We start from the raw sequence: 20,514 nt of genomic DNA, 5'->3' as shown, positions 1-20,514 counted from the left end.
GAATACAGGTGATCCGCGTGTGTAGTAAGGAGGCCCTGATCTCTTGTAGCTTCATCTCACGTACCTGTTTCCCTCGAATTATCCCCTACAGCGTTAAGCTGTCGGCGTTGTTCTTGTTGCTAGCTAAATCAAACCCTGGGCAGCAGCGCTCCTAAGATCCTTTGCATACCAGGATAAGGGTTTAAGGGGGAAATGTAAAAATAAAATCATTAAAAATCAACGGATGACCCAATCCGATTCAAATTTGGTATGCTTAAAGCTCTCCTTAATATCTATTACTGTGCCAATTTTGATTTCTGTATCTTTAAAACATACGCAGATGTAAGCATTTGTTTAATTTGAATGCCTAAAAGTATCAAATTCTGCTCCTGCGCCCCCAGTAGCCGCTCGGAAAACAGCAAATGATTCGCTCCAAAACTAGTAGCAAAATAGGTCGGGTCTTTTGCCTTTGAAGCAGAATTAAAGCAGGATGCCTGGGAGCACTTCACAGTCAAAGCAGATTATAAACTGGAAAACTTCAGAGTCCTTTGCACACAATTCGCAGTGATTGCACAGTATAACGCTGGTGTGATGAAGCCCTTGGAATTTGGCAGGAAGGAATTCTAGAATAAAATAAATGGGTAACCAAGTAGATAACAGCATAATCCTACACATGTCTATTCAGAAGTCTCATTGACTTCAATGGCACTTACACCCAAGTAAGTGGGTATAGGATTGTGGCCTAAGTGACCTAACACAAGTATATTTCAACCTTTTATCTTTATTTTATTTTTTAGGGGAGCTCTGGAGAACGCTTTCTTAACAGTTTGGGGAGCTTCATGAAGGGCATGGACACACAGGATAATGTAAAGGTATGTCCACCTCATTGCTGTGCTTGGGTAGCCAGATCCAAGTTCTCCAGGAACCTTGAATGGCTGCAGCAGAGTTTCCCAGACTTTTGACTGCAAAGGCATTTTGTCAAAAATAAAAATAAAACTACATATGGAATCCTAAAAGGTTGCCTTTTCTTGTGTAAGAGCGTCCAACCTCAGAGGGACCCTGCCATCTGTATTCTGCATGAGCTACTGATCTGAGAAGGCTTAGAAGGCAAGCCCAGAGCAGTGACTCACACAGATTTGTAGCGGGCAGCCTCCTCTGAGGATGGGCTAGTTCTGTTGTGTTTCGCTATTGTGACTGATTGCCTGTTCCCATTGCACTGAAAGCAGAAGTAACTACGCCCAGCAAAGGCTGATTGGAGGGAAGCAAAGCCAGAGTAGTAAATCACACAAACAACCATCTTAAACACACTTACCAGGGAGTAGGCCCCCATTGTGCACTGAGGGGCTTACTTCTGAGTAGATGCGCATAGAATTGCACGGACAGAGTTACCACAGTCTCCTCCGCAGCTGGGATCATGCATGCTTTTAATTATTTAATTAGATTTCTTGATCATTGTGACTTAGATAATTTAATTATTTTAATGAATAGATTTATTTATTTTTGCAGCACATGCGCTGTCTTCTGTGCACGGGGCAAGTGTCCAGATAGCAGGATGGTTGATGAATTGCCCATCTGTGTTTTGCAAGCACCCGTATTCACCCGCCCAGCTTTTGAAATTATCTTTGTAATTAGTTTAGAAAAAGAAACGGCCCGGCTCATAGTAACCCTGTGTGTGTGTGTGTGTGTGTGTGTGTGTGTGTGTGTGTGTGTGTGTGTTCCACGCCAGGGGGGGCGGGCGTGGCGGAATAATGTGATTCCTAGGTTTAAGAGCTCCTCCCCAGTGACTGGCGCTCCTCCCCATTCATGCCAGCGCGTTCTCTTTTCAGGTGTGGTTCAATAACAAAGGCTGGCATGCGGTCACCTCCTTCCTCAATGTGATGAACAATGCCATCCTCCGGGCCAACCTGCAGAATGGAGAGGATCCCAGCACCTACGGCATCACGGCCTACAACCACCCGCTGAACCTCACCAAGCAACAGCTCTCTGAAGTTGCCTTGTATGTCCTGACATGGGCTGTAGAAAGGGAGGAGGGGGGCAACATGGGAAATGGGATGGGGCCTGGACCTCTTGGCATCCCAACAGAGTCAGGCCTGCAGTTTCTGTTACTGTGGTTCTGGGGATATAAGCCAGGACTTCAGTTCAAACTGGCCTCTTTCTACTGGCACTCTAATTTGGGGTGGATTTTTATTTATTTTATTTTGATGCCCTAGAGAAGGGATGGGGAATGTGTGGTCCTCCAGGTGATGTTGGCCTACAATTCCCATGATCCCTCATCGTTGGCTATACTAACTGGGCCTGATGGGAGTTGTAGGACAAAACATCAGGAGGGCCACAAGACTGACAACCATTACGCAGAGGACCTTCTCTTTTGCCACTCCCAGATTGTGGAATGGCCTGCCGGGAGAGATTCATCAACTTAGTAGTCTTTCTTAAACACTTTCTTAAGCCATAAAGACTGATCTCTTCCAACAGGCCTGCCAGATTAATTTTAAGATGTCCGACTGTTATTTTAATATTACATCAATTTTATATGTTTTTAATCAGTCTTATGCATTTTATGGTATTTTTGTATCTAATGTTGTTACCCGCCTCGATCCAGAGGGAGAGGTGGGTAAGAAATTGTTTATTATTATTATTATTATTATTATTATTATTATTATTATTATTATTATTATTATTATTATGTAGTTGAGCCTACATGCAAAGTGATAGATTATTATATGCCTGTTCAAGCCAAAAGCCAATTCTTCACCCTGCAATGTTCCTCTTTGCTCAGGATGACTACATCAGTGGATGTTTTGATCTCCATCTGCGTCATCTTTGCCATGTCCTTTGTTCCGGCCAGCTTTGTGGTTTTCTTGATCCAGGAACGAGTCAGCAAGGCCAAGCACCTGCAGTTCATCAGTGGCGTGAAGCCATTTATCTACTGGCTGGCAAACTTTGCGTGGGATATGGTACGACAGTATCCGTTTCTTTTTTTTTCTTTCTCCTTTTGACCCCAGAGGCCACACATATTCCAGCAGGCATTGGAACTGGAATGCATCCCTTGTGCTTTTTTTTACACTCTTTTACACACACAAGGTTAATACCAGCCCTCACCAGAAATAGCAAAAGGTAGTTCAAGGGTACAAGCTCCCTTTGCGTGAAGCCGCTCACCTGTGTCCCATGTTCCTAAGGATGGTTGGCAGTTTTCCATATATGTGAACGCAGTCAAGGATGCTGCAGCACACACTGGGTTTATCTGTGGCCAAGAAATTACAAAACATGTGCCCATAACAAATGATGCAAATAAGGTAATATTGGAAGCGTTTGCTTAAGGCTGCAATCCTCGGCATCCTGGGTGCGCAACAGCCAGATTGGTTTCAGTGGCCTTTGGCACAGCCAGCTCTGCGCAAGACCAGGCTGCAGTGATGGCATAATTCAGAGCTGCTATTGCAAGATGGTTAAAAGCATGAGCTGTGAGCTAAGAGGCTCCCTGTTCAAAGCTCCCTGTAATCCAAAAACAAACAAAGCTAAAAATAAAATAAAATCCTTTTAAATATGGATAATTCATGAAGAGCATTTAACACAGAGGTGGGGAACCTGTGGCCCTCCTGATTAATATTGGACTACAACTCCAATCATTCCTAAGCTTTGGGCATGCTGGCTGGGGCTGATAGGAGTTGCAGTGCAACACAATTCTCCACCCAATGTAACACACGTAGGGTCTGTTCAGACAACGCACTAAACTATGATGGCTAAGTGTTTTGAGCTAAACGTTATGGCTTAGCAGGACCCATGACTTAGTGTGTTGTGTGAACCATTACTAATCGTGGGGGCTATATAACAAAAGGATTAGCAGCTTAACCATGGCTTAGCGTGTTCTGAACAGGCCAACGCCATGAAATAACGCAGCTAAAGTATTACAAATTTCTTAAGACTTAGTTTGTTCCGAGACACAAACTCCTATATATGTACCATCCCTGTATTCACTGAACTTGTTTGGACTCTTAGTTGTCTTCAGCAGTTCGAATAGAGTAATGATCAGCTCTGCACGGGTAATGGTAATACGTTTCAGGGCTGATATAACCACTGCTAAGATGATGCATGAGGTGCTTTGAATGTGAACACTTGAAATGTACTATATTAACTTTTTCTTTGAGTGCAACTTTTGGGTTTTGATCTAATTTTAAAAATGGGAGTGATGAAAGGCCAAGTGAGCATTTGGGGGGGTTCTAAAGAACATCAGACTGTCCTTCATTTTTCTGTTGATGTATGTGGCCCTGTTGTGATAAGGATGAGAGCAAATTCTTTCCGCCTTGCCATCTTTGTCCCATTGCAGTTACAGGCAGGGCAGCTCTAATTTGTTTGTTTCGTGACTTCAGGGTGACAAGAATGAGAAATCCTGCCTTATCTAATTTAATAGGGTGATAATTTGAGCTCCTCTAACTCAGAGCTCTTCTGAATCTTTTCTTCTTCTTCCTTTTTCTTCACGCAGTGCAACTACGTTGTTCCAGCTACCTTGGTCATTATCATCTTCATCTGCTTCCAGCAGAAATCCTACGTGTCCTCAACCAACCTGCCCGTATTGGCTCTTCTCCTCTTGCTCTATGGGTAAGGAAGGCACACCTGTTGGCTCAGGTGCTGGGGACCAATCAAGATGTAGGAATGAGGCTCCTTAACGCCACATCCTTTCTGTTTGCCAGGTGGTCCATCACACCTCTTATGTACCCAGCATCCTTTGTGTTCAAGATCCCCAGTACGGCGTACGTGGTGCTGACCAGCGTGAACCTCTTCATTGGTATCAATGGGAGCGTGGCCACTTTTGTCCTTGAGCTTTTCACCAGCAATGTGAGTTCTTGTCTGCTACAGCTAGCATTAGCAAGTAGTTTTGCTTCCTTGTTTGGTACTATTTGATGTGAGTTGACTCTCGGACTTTTGGATTGCAGCACAGAAACATCAAATTTGGGTAAAATAAGAAACCAGACACACTTGCAAAATTTTGCTTAGTTTTCCTGGTTTATTCCAGTAGCACAATCTTGCCTAAAGGTACATATGGGCTGAATTTAGGGAGGGCTTTTCCAGATCAGCCTCGTTGCTCTAAAAATATTACATTTTTAGCTTAAAGTCAACTGACTCCCTTTGAAGTCAGACAGATGAGCGTTTAACCTGTTGGTTGATCTTTCAAACCCTTGATTTTATTTGATGTGTGTCTAACTCTTTCTGCATATGTTTTGAGATCCCTCGCCTTTTGGGCATCTGCGTCCCTCTTTGTAAACATCCAAGCCGCTGACTGCCACTGGTTTTGTGTCTTTAGAAGCTGAACAACATCAATGACATCCTGAAGTCGGTGTTCCTCATCTTCCCCCACTTCTGTCTGGGCCGTGGCTTGATTGACATGGTGAAAAATCAGGCGATGGCAGATGCCCTGGAGAGGTTTGGTAAGTGAGATGTTGCTCACTCAGCATGGGATCTAGTGGCATTGACCTGGAATGTGAGGACTGGGGCTGTGAGGTACGTGGGCAGGGCACAGTGGCTTGTCAACCACCAGTGTGTGCCGGTCGCATGATGCGGGGATTAACATTATTACCCTCAGAAGTGCAACTTATTGTACTGTGCAAACTCAGGCATGATAGTTTGTTGCCATGAGTAACAAGCCATCCAAAACCCTACAACAGCGCATGGATTTGAACTTCTGATTGATCAAATCAGGGCTCTGTTTTACTCTCTGCTAAAACAATGATAATTCGGCATTCAGACCGTCCAAATTTTGCACCAAGAAAAGCTGGATTCTACAACCTGTAGAGATTAGGCAAACTGAGTGGGTTTGTATACTCATTTATTCTGCCGTTCTTACTGCTTTGCATAGCTTGTCTTAAATGTGCTAGTCATGGGGCGGGGAAAGGAATTGTACAGCTCTCCATCCTTAGCCACTGCAAATCTTCTTCGAGCACTTGTTTGGCTTCTGAGATTTCCGCAGGCATTGCCCTCATATCCAAGCATACCTTTGCAACCACAGGGGCTAGAAACTTGCTTTTAAAATTATTGTATGTGTTTTAGGAAAGGGAAGATCAGAATACGAGAACCAAACCACGAATTACAATTTTTTAGGTATTCATCTAAGACATTTCAAGGTATACTTGAAAATGCAAAATGTCAAAAAGCGGGAACAAAGTTAGGTTTGCAAACCCATGTCTCATATGCTTATTTAGCATCTAGGAATGACTCCCAAGTATATATTCTGTGGCAAACATCTTGGCTCCCACCAGTCTCCCTGTCCCCGCACCCCAATTTAACTTTTATTTTTTAAGATTATTTTTAGTTACTTGTTTAACTGGAAGGCTGGCATATTGTAAAGTGAAGTGCTGCCCTCTAGCGCCATCTATCTTTGGTTTCAGGAGAGTGCTTTTTTGTGATTGGCCACACTCACCAAGGCAGCCATGTTATGAACGGACAGTCCCCATGTCAGCCATTTTGTGAGAGGGCTCACACCACTGTCAAAATTCCAAATGTGCCAACTGATCCAAAAATGCTCAGGGCCCGTGCATGTAAATAACTCTGGAAAAGGGTGGTTTTTCATCAGGCTTGCTGGCCATTTAAATTGCGCCTCCTTTGGGTTGAACGTTGGAGATAGATATCTATATATCTATATATCTATAGATATATAGATATATCTAAATAAAACCAAGGCCAGATCTACACCACGCAAGATAAAACACTTTGAAAACATTTTGAAAACTGTCTATGGAGTGTGTCATGGACCCCAATGGTTGTCAAAACTGTTATAAACTGTTTTAAAGCTGGAGTGTAGATCCTGCCCAATGCAGTGTTTAATATATAATAGCTTATGGCATGCAGTTGAGAATCGTTCTGGTGGTCCCTGGCAGCTGTGTGAGTGCCTTTGCTCTTCCCAATTAGGCGAGAACCACTTTGTCTCTCCTCTCTCCTGGAATCTGGTGGGCCGGAACCTTTTTGCCATGGCCGTGGAAGGTGCCGTCTTCTTCCTCATCACAGTGCTTATCCAGTACAGGTTCTTTATCAAACCCAGGTAAGATGGACTCTGTGACGACAACGGAATCCCCAACTTGAGTTAGGCCACGCAGAGATTTTGAGGAGAGGGGGCTGAGAGGCATGAGATTTAAATCACATGGGGGAAGGAGGAGTCCAGAGAACTCACCCACCCGCCTTTGAAAGTGAAGTCTGCAACATGTGTGAAACGGCCCACTAGATGGTACGTTAATCTCTAGAGCAGCCTTCCTCAACCTGGGGCGCTCCAGATGTGTTGGACTGCATCTCCCAGAATGCCCCAGCCAGCTGGCTGGGGCATTCTGGGAGATGCAGTCCAACACATCTGGAGCGCCCCAGGTTGAGGAAGGCTGCTCTAGAGTGTGCGTTGAGCTGGCCTTTCGCCAAGGGGTATTTCAAACTTGGGTGACTGGGTGCTCCACCTGCGCATTGGGATCCCAGATCTCTCTGTTTCAGTGCATCAATAATAATAATAATAATAATAATAATAATAATAATAATAATAATAATAATAATATTTCTTGTCCGCCTTTCCATTTTGATTGAGGTGGGGAACAACAATAAACAATTAAATACATAGAATCATAGAATAGTAGAGTTGGAAGGGGCCTATAAGGCCATCGGGTGTTTCTGGTTTACTGAAAGGTTTTTGAGAGTGTTTTTACCAATAAAATAACCCTCCCTCCTTTCCAATTACACAGTTGATGGTGCAAGAGAAAAAACAATCAGCCTCCACTTCCTAATTTCCATCCCCCTTTCCCTTCAGGGCATTAAGTTGTGGGTCTTACATATTCAACCGTTTCACATCTACTAATTCTGCCTATTATGGTATTATATTTTTTTAAAAGAAAGAGAGAGGGGGGAAACAAAGCAAAAGGAAAGGGTGGGATTTAAAAAGAAAGGAGAGGAAGATGATAAAAAGAAGAAAACGTAGCCCAAACCTTCTTCCGTGTAATATGTTGCTCCCCCCTCCTCTCTCCCCATCTTTCAAAGGCCTGCAAACGCCAAGCTTCTGCCCGTGACTGAAGAGGATGAGGATGTGAACAGAGAAAGGCAGAGGATCCTCGGCGGTGGCGGGCAGAGCGACATCTTAGAAATCAAGGAATTAACCAAGGTGAGAGAAGGAGCAAAATAATGGGAGCCTGACACTTCACACCTCTCAATACCATACCTTACCCTTGACGCACGGGGAGCGATCCCGCTAACGCTGCTGCTGTGCAACCTTCATCTGATGAAACGTCTGAAATTGTGGAGCGCGGCCCGTTAAAGACTGTCTGCATTTAGCAGCTCGTGGCTATGTTTTCAGGCATTCACTAGCTGCAAAAGAGATTGCAACTGTTGATACTCTTCTCCACTTTTGACATTCCCTGTGACCCACATCAGAAGAACCCCTCGCACATGGCATCAACACCTGGGCAAGGCCACACCCACTAATCCTGCCCCAGGATGCCTCCCCCACACTCTACAAAGAACTTGGGACCAGGACACCTAGCCGACCACCTTCCCTTACACATTCCCAGGCGACATTTAAGATCCATAGAGGAGGCCTTGCTGGTCATTCCTAAAGGAACAGAATGTCGCCATGAAGTACCCAGATGGTGGGCCTTCTCTGTAGTGGCACCCAACTGGAAAACCCTTCCTTGGTTGGTTTGGGAGGCAGAAAATGGGACGTTTTTCAAATGCTAGAAAGTGAGGCAAGCCAGGGTGCATGACATCTGGGGCAGGCTGTTTGGTGCAGCCTTGCTCACGCACTGATTGAGCAGCTGACTGGTTCTTCTAAAGGGGCTTACCGTATTTCTTCGATTGTAAGACGCCATCAATTGTAAGACGCACCCTAATTTCAGTACCACCAACAGAAAAAAAAACCCTAAGACATGCCTGAGATTCTAAGACGCACCCCGTTTTTAGAGATGTTTATATGGGGGGAAAAGTGCGTCTTAGAATTGAAGAAATACGGTATTAACTTATCTGCATGCAAGTAGCTGCCAAATTTGCAAACAAGACCAAAATCTGGAGGTCTTCAGAGGGACTGAATTGTAGCCACAGGCCCTGCTGCGGAGTCGTTTTGCCTGGGTAATTTGGGGAAAGGTTCAAATCTGTAAAGCTTCGTGGTTGTCTGCTATGGGCTAATTTGTGTTCCACTTTCCAGATATACAGAAGGAAGCGAAAGCCTGCCGTGGATAGGATCTGCGTTGGAATTCCACCTGGGGAGGTAAAGCTTCCAAGTCTTCCTGTGTATTAGAGAAATATTACTCAAGGCCTGAAGGTATAGAGTTGGATAACTGATGAAATGCTCAAGTACTTCACTATAGTAAAAGAAAAGCTTAGCTTTCACATTGAACTAGCGATCTGGAATTAACTCCATAGCACAGATAAATGCTGCATCCCACCATTGTATGGATGTCGCTATAAATACTATAAAACATCCGTCTTCTAATGTTTCCTGCTTTGGTCTCCTGGGTATGAGTCGCACTGGCATTTATAACCCAGACTGGGCAACCCTACTGTTGAACTCAGAGCACTCTCAGGTTGGAGCCTGAGATATCAAACTTCTTGCCAGACGCCTGCTAGAAGGGAAAAAGTCAAGGAGGAGTGGCATTTGCTGTCCTTCCTCTTTGGGTGGATTTTTTAAACAGACACACACACTTCTTTCTCAAGGTGCTGGTTTTAACCTATAAAGCCCTACATGGCTTGGGACCACAATACCTCATGGAACGCCTCTCCCGACATGAACCTACCCATACACTGCGCTCAATATCTAAGGTCCTCCTCCGAGTGCCTACTCCAAGGGAAGCTCGGAGGATGGCAACAAGGGAGAGGGCCTTCTCAGTGGTGGCCCCCCGACTGTGGAATGATCTCCCCGATGAGGCTCGCCTGGCGCCAACATTGTTATCTTTTTGGCGCCAGGTCAAGACTTTTCTCTTTTCCAAGGCATTTAACAGCATTTAACAACGCTAAGTTTGTTTGTTTTTTAACGGACCCCAGAACTGTTGTTGTTTTTTAAATGGATACCATTGTTTTTATACTGTTTATGTTTTTGATGGTTTTAAATTTTGTAAACTTTTTAATGTTCACCGTTTTTAACTTTTGTAAACCGCTCGGAGAGCTTCAGCTATGGGGTGGTATATGAATGTAATAAATCAAATCAAATTAAATCAATGCCCTCTCTCCAGTATAAAAACCCCAGATCTTTCCATGTGGGCAGGAAAGGGGGATCCAAGCTCAGACACTATATCAGGGACCAAAGGATTTCAAAGTGTGTTTTTCAAAACACTTTGTATACATTTGTTTGTATTTCTCATGATAACCCTGTAAGATAGATCAGTGTTATCCCTGTGTTGTGCCCAGTGAGGACAGAAGTTGAAAGGGAGCTGCTTGCCTAATGAGTTCATGAGGCTTGACCGAAGGAATTCCTGATTTGTGGCTCCATCTCTTGACCGCTACACTACAGAAGGGTATCAGAATCTCTGATGTTCCCGTGACAGCAGCCATGCATGCATTCATCCAGAACCTCGAGAGAGACTTTGGCCTAATCAACACCAAGCAGGATTTTACACTATGAAAGCAGTATATAAAAGGCAGGAGCCACACCAAGCAGGATATAGCACTATGAAAGCAGTATGTGTCAATGGGCCCAACAGACGTCAGTGCACTTCAATACCGCTATAAAGCAGGAGTGTAGCTCCTCCATTTTATATAATGCTTTCATAGTGCAATATCCTGCTTGGTGATTAGGCCTAAGGCTGCTTCCAGATGAGGCCTTTATAATCCCATCTCCCTGCCTCATCCACAGATGTTTATGGGGGAGTCCAGATGACATTGTCTTCTACTTGTAACCTTCCTGTGTTTCCCCACCGCTTCTTCCATCTTTTTTTCTTAACATGGAAAATTTATTAAGGAAGAAAAGACGGAACAGCCTTCTCATTGCTAGCTCTGAGAGCTCTCCATCTGGAAGCAGCCTCAATGGCTTTTCAGTCCATGCCACGATTGCTAGGAACGTGTGAGACATCAGTGAGGAATTGACAGGACAGGCATGTGCTAATCTGGTCTTTTGATGTTTGCAGTGCTTTGGTCTCCTGGGGGTCAATGGAGCTGGCAAATCCTCCACTTTCAAGATGTTGACTGGAGACACCGATGTCACAGGAGGAGATGCTTTTCTTAATGGAAAGAGGTAGGGAGAAAATCATGGTTTTGCCTATAAACGTTTGTGTTGGCCTTTTTGTCTGCCAAATGGAATCAGTAGGGCAATACCCACGGGGCATTAAAATGCAACTTTTCCAAAAGTCTGAAATGACATTAGCAAGGTTGTTGAGAGGGCTGTGTGTCCTGTTCCAGTCTTTTGAATGCTTCTCAGTAAAGGCCTTAATAACATATCCTTTCAAGATTACAAAGTAGAACTTGCCTGTAGCTGTATTTTTTTTTTTTTTTTTTGCATTGCTGCTCTGTGTCTGGCAATTCTAAAAATACTCGGTGCACCACAATCCACCTTGCGCTGCAACCCTGACAAACTCTGAAGAAGCTGTATCTTCTCTCTTTGCAGTATTTTGTCTAACATCCAAGAGGTCCATCAGAATATGGGTTACTGTCCTCAGTTCGATGCCATTCATGAGCTGCTGACAGGAAGAGAGCACCTGGAATTCTTTGCACTCTTAAGAGGGGTTCCTGAGAAAGAGGTCTGCAAGGTAAAATCACGGAGGCAGGATGGGGACCTCCTGAATTAGTTGTGTATTGACTTCACAAGGCTATGCATGTTTAGACAGGAGAAAAAGCCCTGCAGCTGCCAACATTCCCCAGCTAGCCATTTTGGTCTAAATATGCAGCATTCCAGTGGTAGGTGGGGCTGAAGGCAAAAGGAGAGGGGGCACCCCCCTCCCCCCCATAATACCATTATATTTTAGCTTAAAGAACATATCATCAGAACCTAGGTCTTAAGAGAGGCATTTCAATCTTTTAGAATGGGAGAAAAGCTGTACGAAACCACCCAACTATTAGTGTTCGGGGAAGGGGGCGTGGCTGTCTGGGGAAACGCCAAAGGGCCAGATTGGGACCCCAGGAGGGCCAAATTTGGCCCACGGCCCTCAGGTTCTGCACCCTCTGCTTTCCGCCATTTAGGCAGAAAGTGGCCATTTACCAACTGAGGTCAGTGAGACTTTAGTTGCCCATAAGGTCCCCTTGTCCCAACATGGTTGCCACTGTTCACACAGGACACAAACAGAAGTGATTTTTTGCATTCCTCTTCGAACTCCAATGCAACAGCAGCCTAATAAACCCCAGGGTGTACGGAATTCTTAAGTTTGAAAGCCTTTGGCGAAAGACAAGGGTGGTGCTTGTTTTAGAGAGGCAAAAGCAGTTTGAAGAAGGGGACATGGCTTGTGGTGTGCATATTCATTCCCCGTTTGCCTTTTGTTTTACTTGCCTTATTTTCAAAACTTGCAAGACCTGTTTTTGAATAGAAGACGCAGTGGGATAAAAGAATTCTGCGTAGGCACCCTGGGAAGTGAAACTTCAGATCTTTTGTCAGTCCCCAGCCTTAAAGCATCGAGATGCTTCAATGCTGCCCTAGTGTGCGTTGTCCTGAATGGTTTGGGGGCATAAAACAGACGGATAAATTTAGCAAAGGGGATAAGGATGCCCGTACACAAACAGGAGCATTTTATGCTGCAGAGAATGGTGGTTTCTGCTTCTCTATTCATGTTTGTGCTTCTCTATTCTTCTGGCAGGTTGGCGAATGGGCCGTTCGTAAGCTAAGCCTCATGAAGTATGCAGAAAAATACGCCGGCACCTACAGCGGTGGGAACAAGCGCAAACTGTCCACTGCAATTGCCCTAATTGGGGGGCCTCCGGTGGTGTTCCTGGTGAGCAGAGATGTGTTCGCAATAGCAACGCTTTCTGTGCAGCAAGTAGCAGGAGGCCCCAGTTCCATTCCTCTCATAACTGAAGTGGAGGGCTGGCTGCCATTCGGTCTGGCAACTAGCCACTTACTCTTCTTAGTGCACATCTCATGGAAACAATTCTGAACCAAAGTTCTCACTGGCAATAGCTATATTCATCAAGCAATTCTACATCACTGAGAATCAGATGTATTGCTTCACACCAGGGACAACCCCTGCCACCTCTGAAATTAGGAAAATATTTTTATGCTATGCAAGCAAATCCATCCGTTTTAGTGCTACGCATGCCATGTTTAATATTTTTCTCATTTCTTTTTTTCGGTGCCCATAGGGGAGGGGGCAAAAATGTCCCCCAGTCCTCCCGCAATTGCCCACCTGTTTTAAATTCTGCACTCTATTACCGTGTGTGTGTGTGTGTGTATGTGTGTCTTTTATTGCTCCCCTACTACGTTAAAATTGTGCTTCTAAAAGTTAGCACAACATGGAGATAGCTATGCTAAACCTTTATCCCTATTATGCTGCATCAAGAGAGAGGTTTTTAATATGGGAAGAATTCAAAAATTGAAAATATACTTTGAAGTGGTAACGGTCCAGATTTCTATTTCTTCCATGTAACGCTTCAACCTGCATAAAGTGCGTTAGGGCCCGTTCGCATGGAGGAGCTGTTCATGGGTTACTGATTAAAAGACATGGCGGGTGCTATGGAGGCAGCATGCCCACTTGCTCCAGCTCGTGCATGGCAGCCCGTAGGTTGTTTGACCCATGGGCTGTTGTGTCATAGTCCGTGGTTGTCCGTTGTGGCCAGGATACCAGTGTCATGAAATAATGCTCTGTCACTAGTGGTGAAATCAATGCTTTATTCTTTATAAACCACAGGACGAGCCAACCACAGGAATGGATCCCAAGGCTCGCCGTTTCCTTTGGAACTGTGCCTTGAGCATCATTAAGGAGGGAAGATCTGTGGTCCTTACCTCGCACAGGTATGTGGTGTGGGTTCTCAGGTGATACTTTGCATCACACAATGTTTGGCTGGTGTGTGTGTTTTTAAAAAAATTGGTAGTAACAAAAAAGAATAGTCTTGATTCGGCTAGAGAAGCTACTTAAAATGCCATTAATTCCAGTGGGGACATGAAAGAGATCCTAAAATTGCTCTCATTAAAATCAATGGCACTTATGCTTAATTTTGACTAGAATGTGCCACGTATAAAATGTGCAAAAGCTCTCTCTCGCTCTCTCATACACACACACAATATGAAACACAGGAGAATGTCTTAACAATATTGCAATCTCCTCAATTGTACTTACCCTTGTATTATGACTGGAGTATCAAGGCCCATTGCTTATTATTATTATTAATATTTATTTATAAAGCGTCATCAATTTTCATGGCGCTGTACAGAATAAAACAAAACAAGACAATCTGCCATGTGGCTTACAATCTATGGCTTACCATAGATTGTATGGCATGCAAACTTTGCATGCAGAAGATTCAGTTCCTGAAGTCTTTTTATAGGCTGAGAAAGACCTCTGTCCTAGAATTTAGAAAGCCATGTGGAAGAGGCTAAACTAAGATAGTAGGACCAGTACTCTCGGATCTTCCTTTTATTTAAAAAGGAAGGAAAGCAGAAGTGATCTCAGGAAATTGCTGGGTATTTTATTTGGGTTTTTTTTTTCTTTCCTGCAGCATGGAAGAATGTGAGGCCCTATGCACTCGAATGGCAATCATGGTCAATGGGCGATTCAGGTGTCTTGGCAGTGTCCAGCACCTGAAGAACAGGTAAAACTACATTCTGTTTTCTATCTTTGGATAGATCTCTGCTTTTTACACCCTGATAGCTCATGGGAACACTTTGATAAAACACTTCACAATAAATTGCATGCACAAAGACACCGATTTTTTAATTTTATTTTTAAGACTGTTGTTTGATCTCCCTTTTAACCAATTAATTAGTTACATTTATTTACATTCACATAATACCAAACCCACAGTATCAGAGCCTTTTTTTTTTTGAGATATTAAAAGTCCTAGATACCTTACGAATTAATAAACACAAGCAGATAGAAGGAAAGGGCAGTTGTAAGTGTTTTGTTTTTCTTCCTTTATAGAACACACCAGAACCAAAATAATTAAAAAGAAAAGCAAATAAAGCAGCATGCTTTTCCCTTGCTGCTCCACCCTTCTAAAATGGATCAGACAATTTAAGCCTGAGGCTCCCCACGGGGCTTACTTCCACGTAGCTAGATATAGATAAGATTGCACTCGCAGCCTTTCTATTGCGCTCACAGCGACTGACGTGATGAATGCTCCAACACTTGTAAAAAGTAGTGACTTAACACCCCAACTCAGCTTCTCCTGGAAAAGGTTCTGCAACACACGAAGAGCCACATGTGTTTCATACTCCTTGTTTGGGCAGGGGCAAGGGCAGTGGAGACTAGTGGCTCAGATTTCAGAGGTGGTATGAATCCATTCTGGGTGGCAGGAGTCTAAAGTAGCTATCCAAGGTGCTGAACCTAGTTTGGAGCTAGGGTTCAACACCTTGGAGAGCGTCTTTGGAGTCTTGGCTAGTTCTGACTGAAACCCAGAATGGATTTACCACTCCGCTGAAATCAGAGCTTCCTGCCTCCACAGGGCAGGGACCCATGGGCTTTTCAGCCCCAGGGGCATGTCGGGTGTCTGCTGGGGTGCCAGGGGCTACTGCAAATACGTTTTGCACACCCACACACATATTCACACATTTACTTGCACATTCAGAAGACGCTTTAATCATGGTGGTTTTGCCAGAAAATGTCAAAATGATGAAGGAAACAGGTCAAACTTTTTTTTTTTTTTTTTTGAAGTGGTAGAAGGAATGCTCCATACTTTGAAGGCTACTTTACCGAAAGTCACCCAGTTTCCCTCCCTGTTTCTCAGGTTTGGAGATGGCTACACAATAATAGTGCGAATAGCAGGGGCAAACCCCAACCTGAAGCCTGTTCAAGACTTCTTTGAGCTGGCTTTTCCAGGCAGCGTGCTGAAGGAGAAGCATCGCAACATGCTGCAGTATCAACTCCCATCCTCTCCATCTTCTCTGGCCAGGATATTTAGTGTCCTCTCCCAGAACAAAAAGAGACTCCACATAGAAGACTACTCCGTTTCCCAGACCACACTTGACCAAGTAAGTTTACAAGGGCTTATATCTCTAGAGCATAGATCATCACTGGGGGAACACCCAGAGCCACTTGCATTGTTTTCACAGGATTTAAGTGTATACTCCAAACTTCCCCAACCTGCACCCATCTAGATGTGCTGAATGGGGGTTGTTGTCCAACAGATGCCTGCCCATCACTTGACGACTTGCATTGTGTGAATGAGCCAGTTCAAATGTCACAGACAAAATTGATATGGCTTCCAACCAGACACTCTTCAAGGGAGACAGTTTCCATATTCAGCCAAAAATGACTGAAGAATTACGTAATCAAGCGATGAGAAATCCGGGCATGCGTGTATTCAGCTGTCCTTGGCCCTTTAGTTTGACAAAGATCTGGTTAGTTATTACAGATCAATAGGAGAACTTTAGCCCTCTCTCCGCCCTGTAGAGCTCTCATCTCGACCCATTCTTATCCCCCTCCCCCCAGTTTTGGTTCTCCTCCTGACCTCTTCCCCGAGTCCTCTGGGCTACTCCTTTGCCTGGAGGCCCTACTGCCTGCCCCACTTCACTGTGACATTAGAGCAGCCTCCCTCAAGCTGGGTCCCTCCATATATTTTGCCCAACAGCTCCCATAATTCCTGCCCATTTGCCATGATAGTGGGGGCTGATGGGAGTTGCAGTCCAAAACATCTGGAGGGGTCCAGCTTGGGGAAGGCTGTGTGAGGACAACTCAGGCAACCATCATCATCATCAGCTTCTTAGCTCCATTCCCAGATTGGTTGACAGCGGTGGGTGTCTGGCACCAGTTTTAAGTGATTAAGCATCTCTTTTCAACACTGAAAGGCAACTCGGAGACCGGGTCTGTCTTCTCTGTAATGGCTTTCCAGTTATAGAACACCTTCCCAGTTGACACCCATCATTTATACCCCCTCTCGATGCCTTCTTCCCAAAAGTTTAAGACACTTCTCTTTCAGCAGGCTTTTAAATGTGTAATTTTTAAAAATGCTGCTTGCTTTAATATTATCCGGTTTTGATGTTTTAGATAACTACTGTTCTGATTTTTCACATTGTATGTTATGATGGTTGCATTGCTTTTTTGTTTTATGTGCTTGTTCTATGTTGCTTTGGGTACAATCATAGAAGAACAGGATAGAAATAAATTATTACTATTCGCTTACCATCTCCCATTTTCTCTTAGGTATTTGTAAACTTTGCCAAGGACCAAAGTGATGATGACCACACAAAAGACTTGTCATTGCACAAAAACCAGACTGTTGTAGACGTTTCAGCTCTGACTTCCTTTTTGAAAGATGAGAAAGTAAAGGAAAGCTATGTATGAGCAGCCCTTTTGAGAAGGGTCCGGCAGCAGTACTGCACAGAAGGGGAGACATTTATCTGTTCTGTAGCATGGGGGAGATCTTCCCAAAAGCAAAGAGACCGAGGAGACAGAGCGGAAGAGAATAAACCGGGCGTTCTACTGGTAACCATTCAACGCAATGCAACTCAATGCAAAGAAAACAATATTCCATTAGAGAGGCGGTGCCTCTCGGAGATGTTGCCTTGTACTGTTCTCTAGTGAAAGACTTGAATCTAGTTGTTCTTACTTTATAACTCTGTGAAATTCTAGTATGGTGCCACTTGCGACTATGTGGCCTTCTGCCATACGCTCAACTTGTTTCTACTTAGGATGTTTTTGGTTAGGGGCTGCGCAACAGCAACTCAGAGGGTTCTTGGCCGGTGATTATTTATTTGCCACGTTAAAGCAGGCATAGCCCTTCCACAGGGTAGGTGGAACTGCTTGGGTGCTACATCCATTGCTGGCAATGAATGCATCAACGTGACCAGTGCCAAGCAGTACCCAACCGAAGGCATCGCTGTGGCCTTATTTAAGTATTAGCCGTTGGCCTGGTTAATCTGCACAAGTCCAAGGGGACTTGTAGAAAGACCATCGGTGGTCTTAACAGTGGGCCACGAAGCACACCATCTCAAAATATGCATACACATAATTCAGTGTTCATTGTTAGGGTGTAGCAAAACTTAACTACCAACCATGCAAATATTTGAGAGGATTTCTACCCCACTGGTATGGTGACCAATCACTTATCCCTCCACTGTGCTTTTGTGGAGCTGTTGCTTTCCTCCCCAGCTTTTATTACTTAAGACTCATGTTTGATATGTTTATTTTCTTTGCAATAGTATTATTTATAGAAGTGACTCAGCAACGTTTGTGGAGCCCTGGACCATCTCCGTGTCCCTACCTGTCAGTTACCTTTAATAGTATGTCTATATTGCCAATGTATTACATTCAGTATCTAGATGAAAACATTAAAGGATGTTTATAGCAGAGCAATCACCACTACCACCATTTTTAGTTGACATAAAGTTCACAGCATTGGGTTTTCCTACACAAGATGCCAAACCATAGGACGGCCCTCTCTTACCCTGCACAGCAGTCATTGCCCTTTTAAGTCTCTAGTTAAAGCGGAAGGAAAATGGCACTGGCTCCTCCCACCCCATTTACATCTATCCTTCCCTTCAGCTGCCAGTGTGGCAACACCTGGTGATCTCCCACTTCCACTGGAGATTGAAGATCAACTGCCTCAGAGTTTGAGGGTACGAGTGGAAATCCCAGGCAGCAGATTAATAGATGGCACCAATTCAAAAATATGAGGTAGGCTCAGTTTTAAAGGCGACTTGCAAAAGAACTGCTCCTTTAAGAAGCAGCGTCAACGGTTTTCACAAGTCAATCAAGCAGGTACTTTTACAGCAAAAGCTAGTTGGATGGGCAGGGGAAGGAAGATGGCTGTGTTTCTTATAAACACTGGAGTACCTTTTAAAAAAAAGCTTGGGTTTATGAAACATCTTAATGGGCGAAATCCAACATTGCGGGACTGAAGTTCTGCTCACGCAATAAGACTTCCTCTTTCCGACTGCAGCCTGTGTACCCTCCCAAACTCTGCTCCAGTGAGTCCCCAACCCACCAGAACAACTTTGCAGGTACATAGGGAGCTGCAGGGAGGGTGTAGAAATTGCCCCCACCCACCCATTCCACTGATGAAAGCCATTCTATCAATGGGATACATTAATTGGATTCCACCCCATGTCTGCAACTTCAATAGGGATTACATTCATGCCCCCATCAGGCACAATCCTGAAAACATTAGTTGCAACTAAGTCCTTCTAAACGCAGTCGGACATGAATTTAGATCCTACACATTATTTTCTTTTCTGTCCCCAGCCATAACATGCCTGTAGTTCTTATACCTCAAAAGCTGCTTTCTTCTCCACCACAGATATTCTGAAGTTAGAATTCAATCATTTATTTGGCAATATTATTACACAGGACACACATTGGTCATGTCTTGGTATAAGATTAAAAAGAACCAAGAGATTCATCCTTCCTTACAGAACCAGGAGTGCTCTTTTATAGTATATTGTTTAAGATAAACTTGGAATACTGCCCAAGAGAGATAATCCATACGAAGTTAACTAGGTAACAGCATAATCTTCTACATGCCTACTAAAAAATAAACCTACTCCCATATAAGCAGGGATAGGATTGTTATGCATACTTATCTGGGAGTTCCTTCTGAGAAGACATCTAGAGGATTGCACTGTAAGTCCCATTGTTTTCAATGGGAAAGATTTACGCACAGGCTTCTTGTGTAAAACAATGGTTCTTGGAAGCGCTTCTTCCGAGGAGTGGGGATCCAACTTTGAACGCTAAGTACTACGTACAGTAGTTGCCTCAAAATATTAAACCATTTACACAGGTTTACCTTTGTGTGGGGTGTGGGTTAGTCAAACTTATCCTCAGTGCTACATGTGTCACGATATAAAACCACTGATCATGGAACTGTGTTGAGAACATTTACCACCTCATTGTGTATGTGGTGAAGTCGCTGCATCCCTCTGCAGTTATTTGTACGGCTGTAGAGGCTCTTTCCTACAAATACTTTTCTTATAGAAGTAATACTTACGGCAAACCTGTATTACTGCACTTTTCCTTCTAACCCTGCTTCAAACTACCCTCCTTTTAAAACGGTTGGTCCTTCATTCCAAGCACTTTATGCTAGCTGTAATGGGATCTATTTTTGCACTGGAATACCTTATTCATTTTGCAAAAAACTAAAGCAGTTTCACACACACAAACACAAAAAAATAAGTTAAAACGTTTGAATGGACATTTTCATGAAAAACAAATATTCGTATTGCTAATAACTATTTGTGAAATATTAGTAGATATTTGTTAATTGCCTTGTATCAAGTAAAACAATAAAATAAAGTGTTGCTGGTCTACAAGTGTTTACGCATTTACTATAAAAACACTGCAGTATTTTTCCCTATTACCAAATCAGGAAAGATTTCCATCTTTCCTGGTAAATGGTATGGTAGTCTCAGCCACTCTGGATGCTACATTCTCCTTTGTGGAGTGTGTGAATGAACTACCCCCAACTGCAAAAACATCTGAACACGCTCCCTCCCCGCATCACTCCAGGTTAAAAATACCT

At 43.8% G+C, this 20,514-nt stretch overlaps 1 protein-coding gene across 2 annotated transcripts in view; it reads left to right on the top strand.

Moving 5' to 3' along the window:
• ABCA1 (ATP binding cassette subfamily A member 1) overlaps positions 1–20,305 on the top strand; it is a 141,305-nt gene extending 121,000 nt beyond the window's left edge. For both annotated transcript variants that reach the window (XM_063129135.1, XM_063129136.1), the window contains exons 35-50: positions 777–851; positions 1,806–1,975; positions 2,756–2,933; positions 4,457–4,572; positions 4,665–4,809; positions 5,276–5,399; positions 6,877–7,006; positions 7,978–8,098; positions 9,134–9,196; positions 11,049–11,155; positions 11,525–11,666; positions 12,705–12,839; positions 13,752–13,855; positions 14,560–14,652; positions 15,787–16,030; positions 17,202–20,305. In XM_063129135.1, the coding sequence (XP_062985205.1) occupies positions 777–851; positions 1,806–1,975; positions 2,756–2,933; positions 4,457–4,572; positions 4,665–4,809; positions 5,276–5,399; positions 6,877–7,006; positions 7,978–8,098; positions 9,134–9,196; positions 11,049–11,155; positions 11,525–11,666; positions 12,705–12,839; positions 13,752–13,855; positions 14,560–14,652; positions 15,787–16,030; positions 17,202–17,342 (2,088 nt within the window). In that variant the 3' untranslated portion in view covers positions 17,343–20,305. The remainder of the gene's footprint in view (positions 1–776; positions 852–1,805; positions 1,976–2,755; positions 2,934–4,456; positions 4,573–4,664; positions 4,810–5,275; positions 5,400–6,876; positions 7,007–7,977; positions 8,099–9,133; positions 9,197–11,048; positions 11,156–11,524; positions 11,667–12,704; positions 12,840–13,751; positions 13,856–14,559; positions 14,653–15,786; positions 16,031–17,201) is intronic.
• The last annotated feature ends 209 nt before the right edge of the window (positions 20,306–20,514 follow it).

This window comes from Elgaria multicarinata, chromosome 6 (genome assembly GCF_023053635.1).
Source record: "Elgaria multicarinata webbii isolate HBS135686 ecotype San Diego chromosome 6, rElgMul1.1.pri, whole genome shotgun sequence".
Lineage (NCBI taxonomy): Eukaryota > Metazoa > Chordata > Lepidosauria > Squamata > Anguidae > Elgaria > Elgaria multicarinata.
The sequence above is the reverse complement of the archived record's forward strand: the minus strand, read 5'-3'. Positions and strand labels throughout refer to the sequence as shown.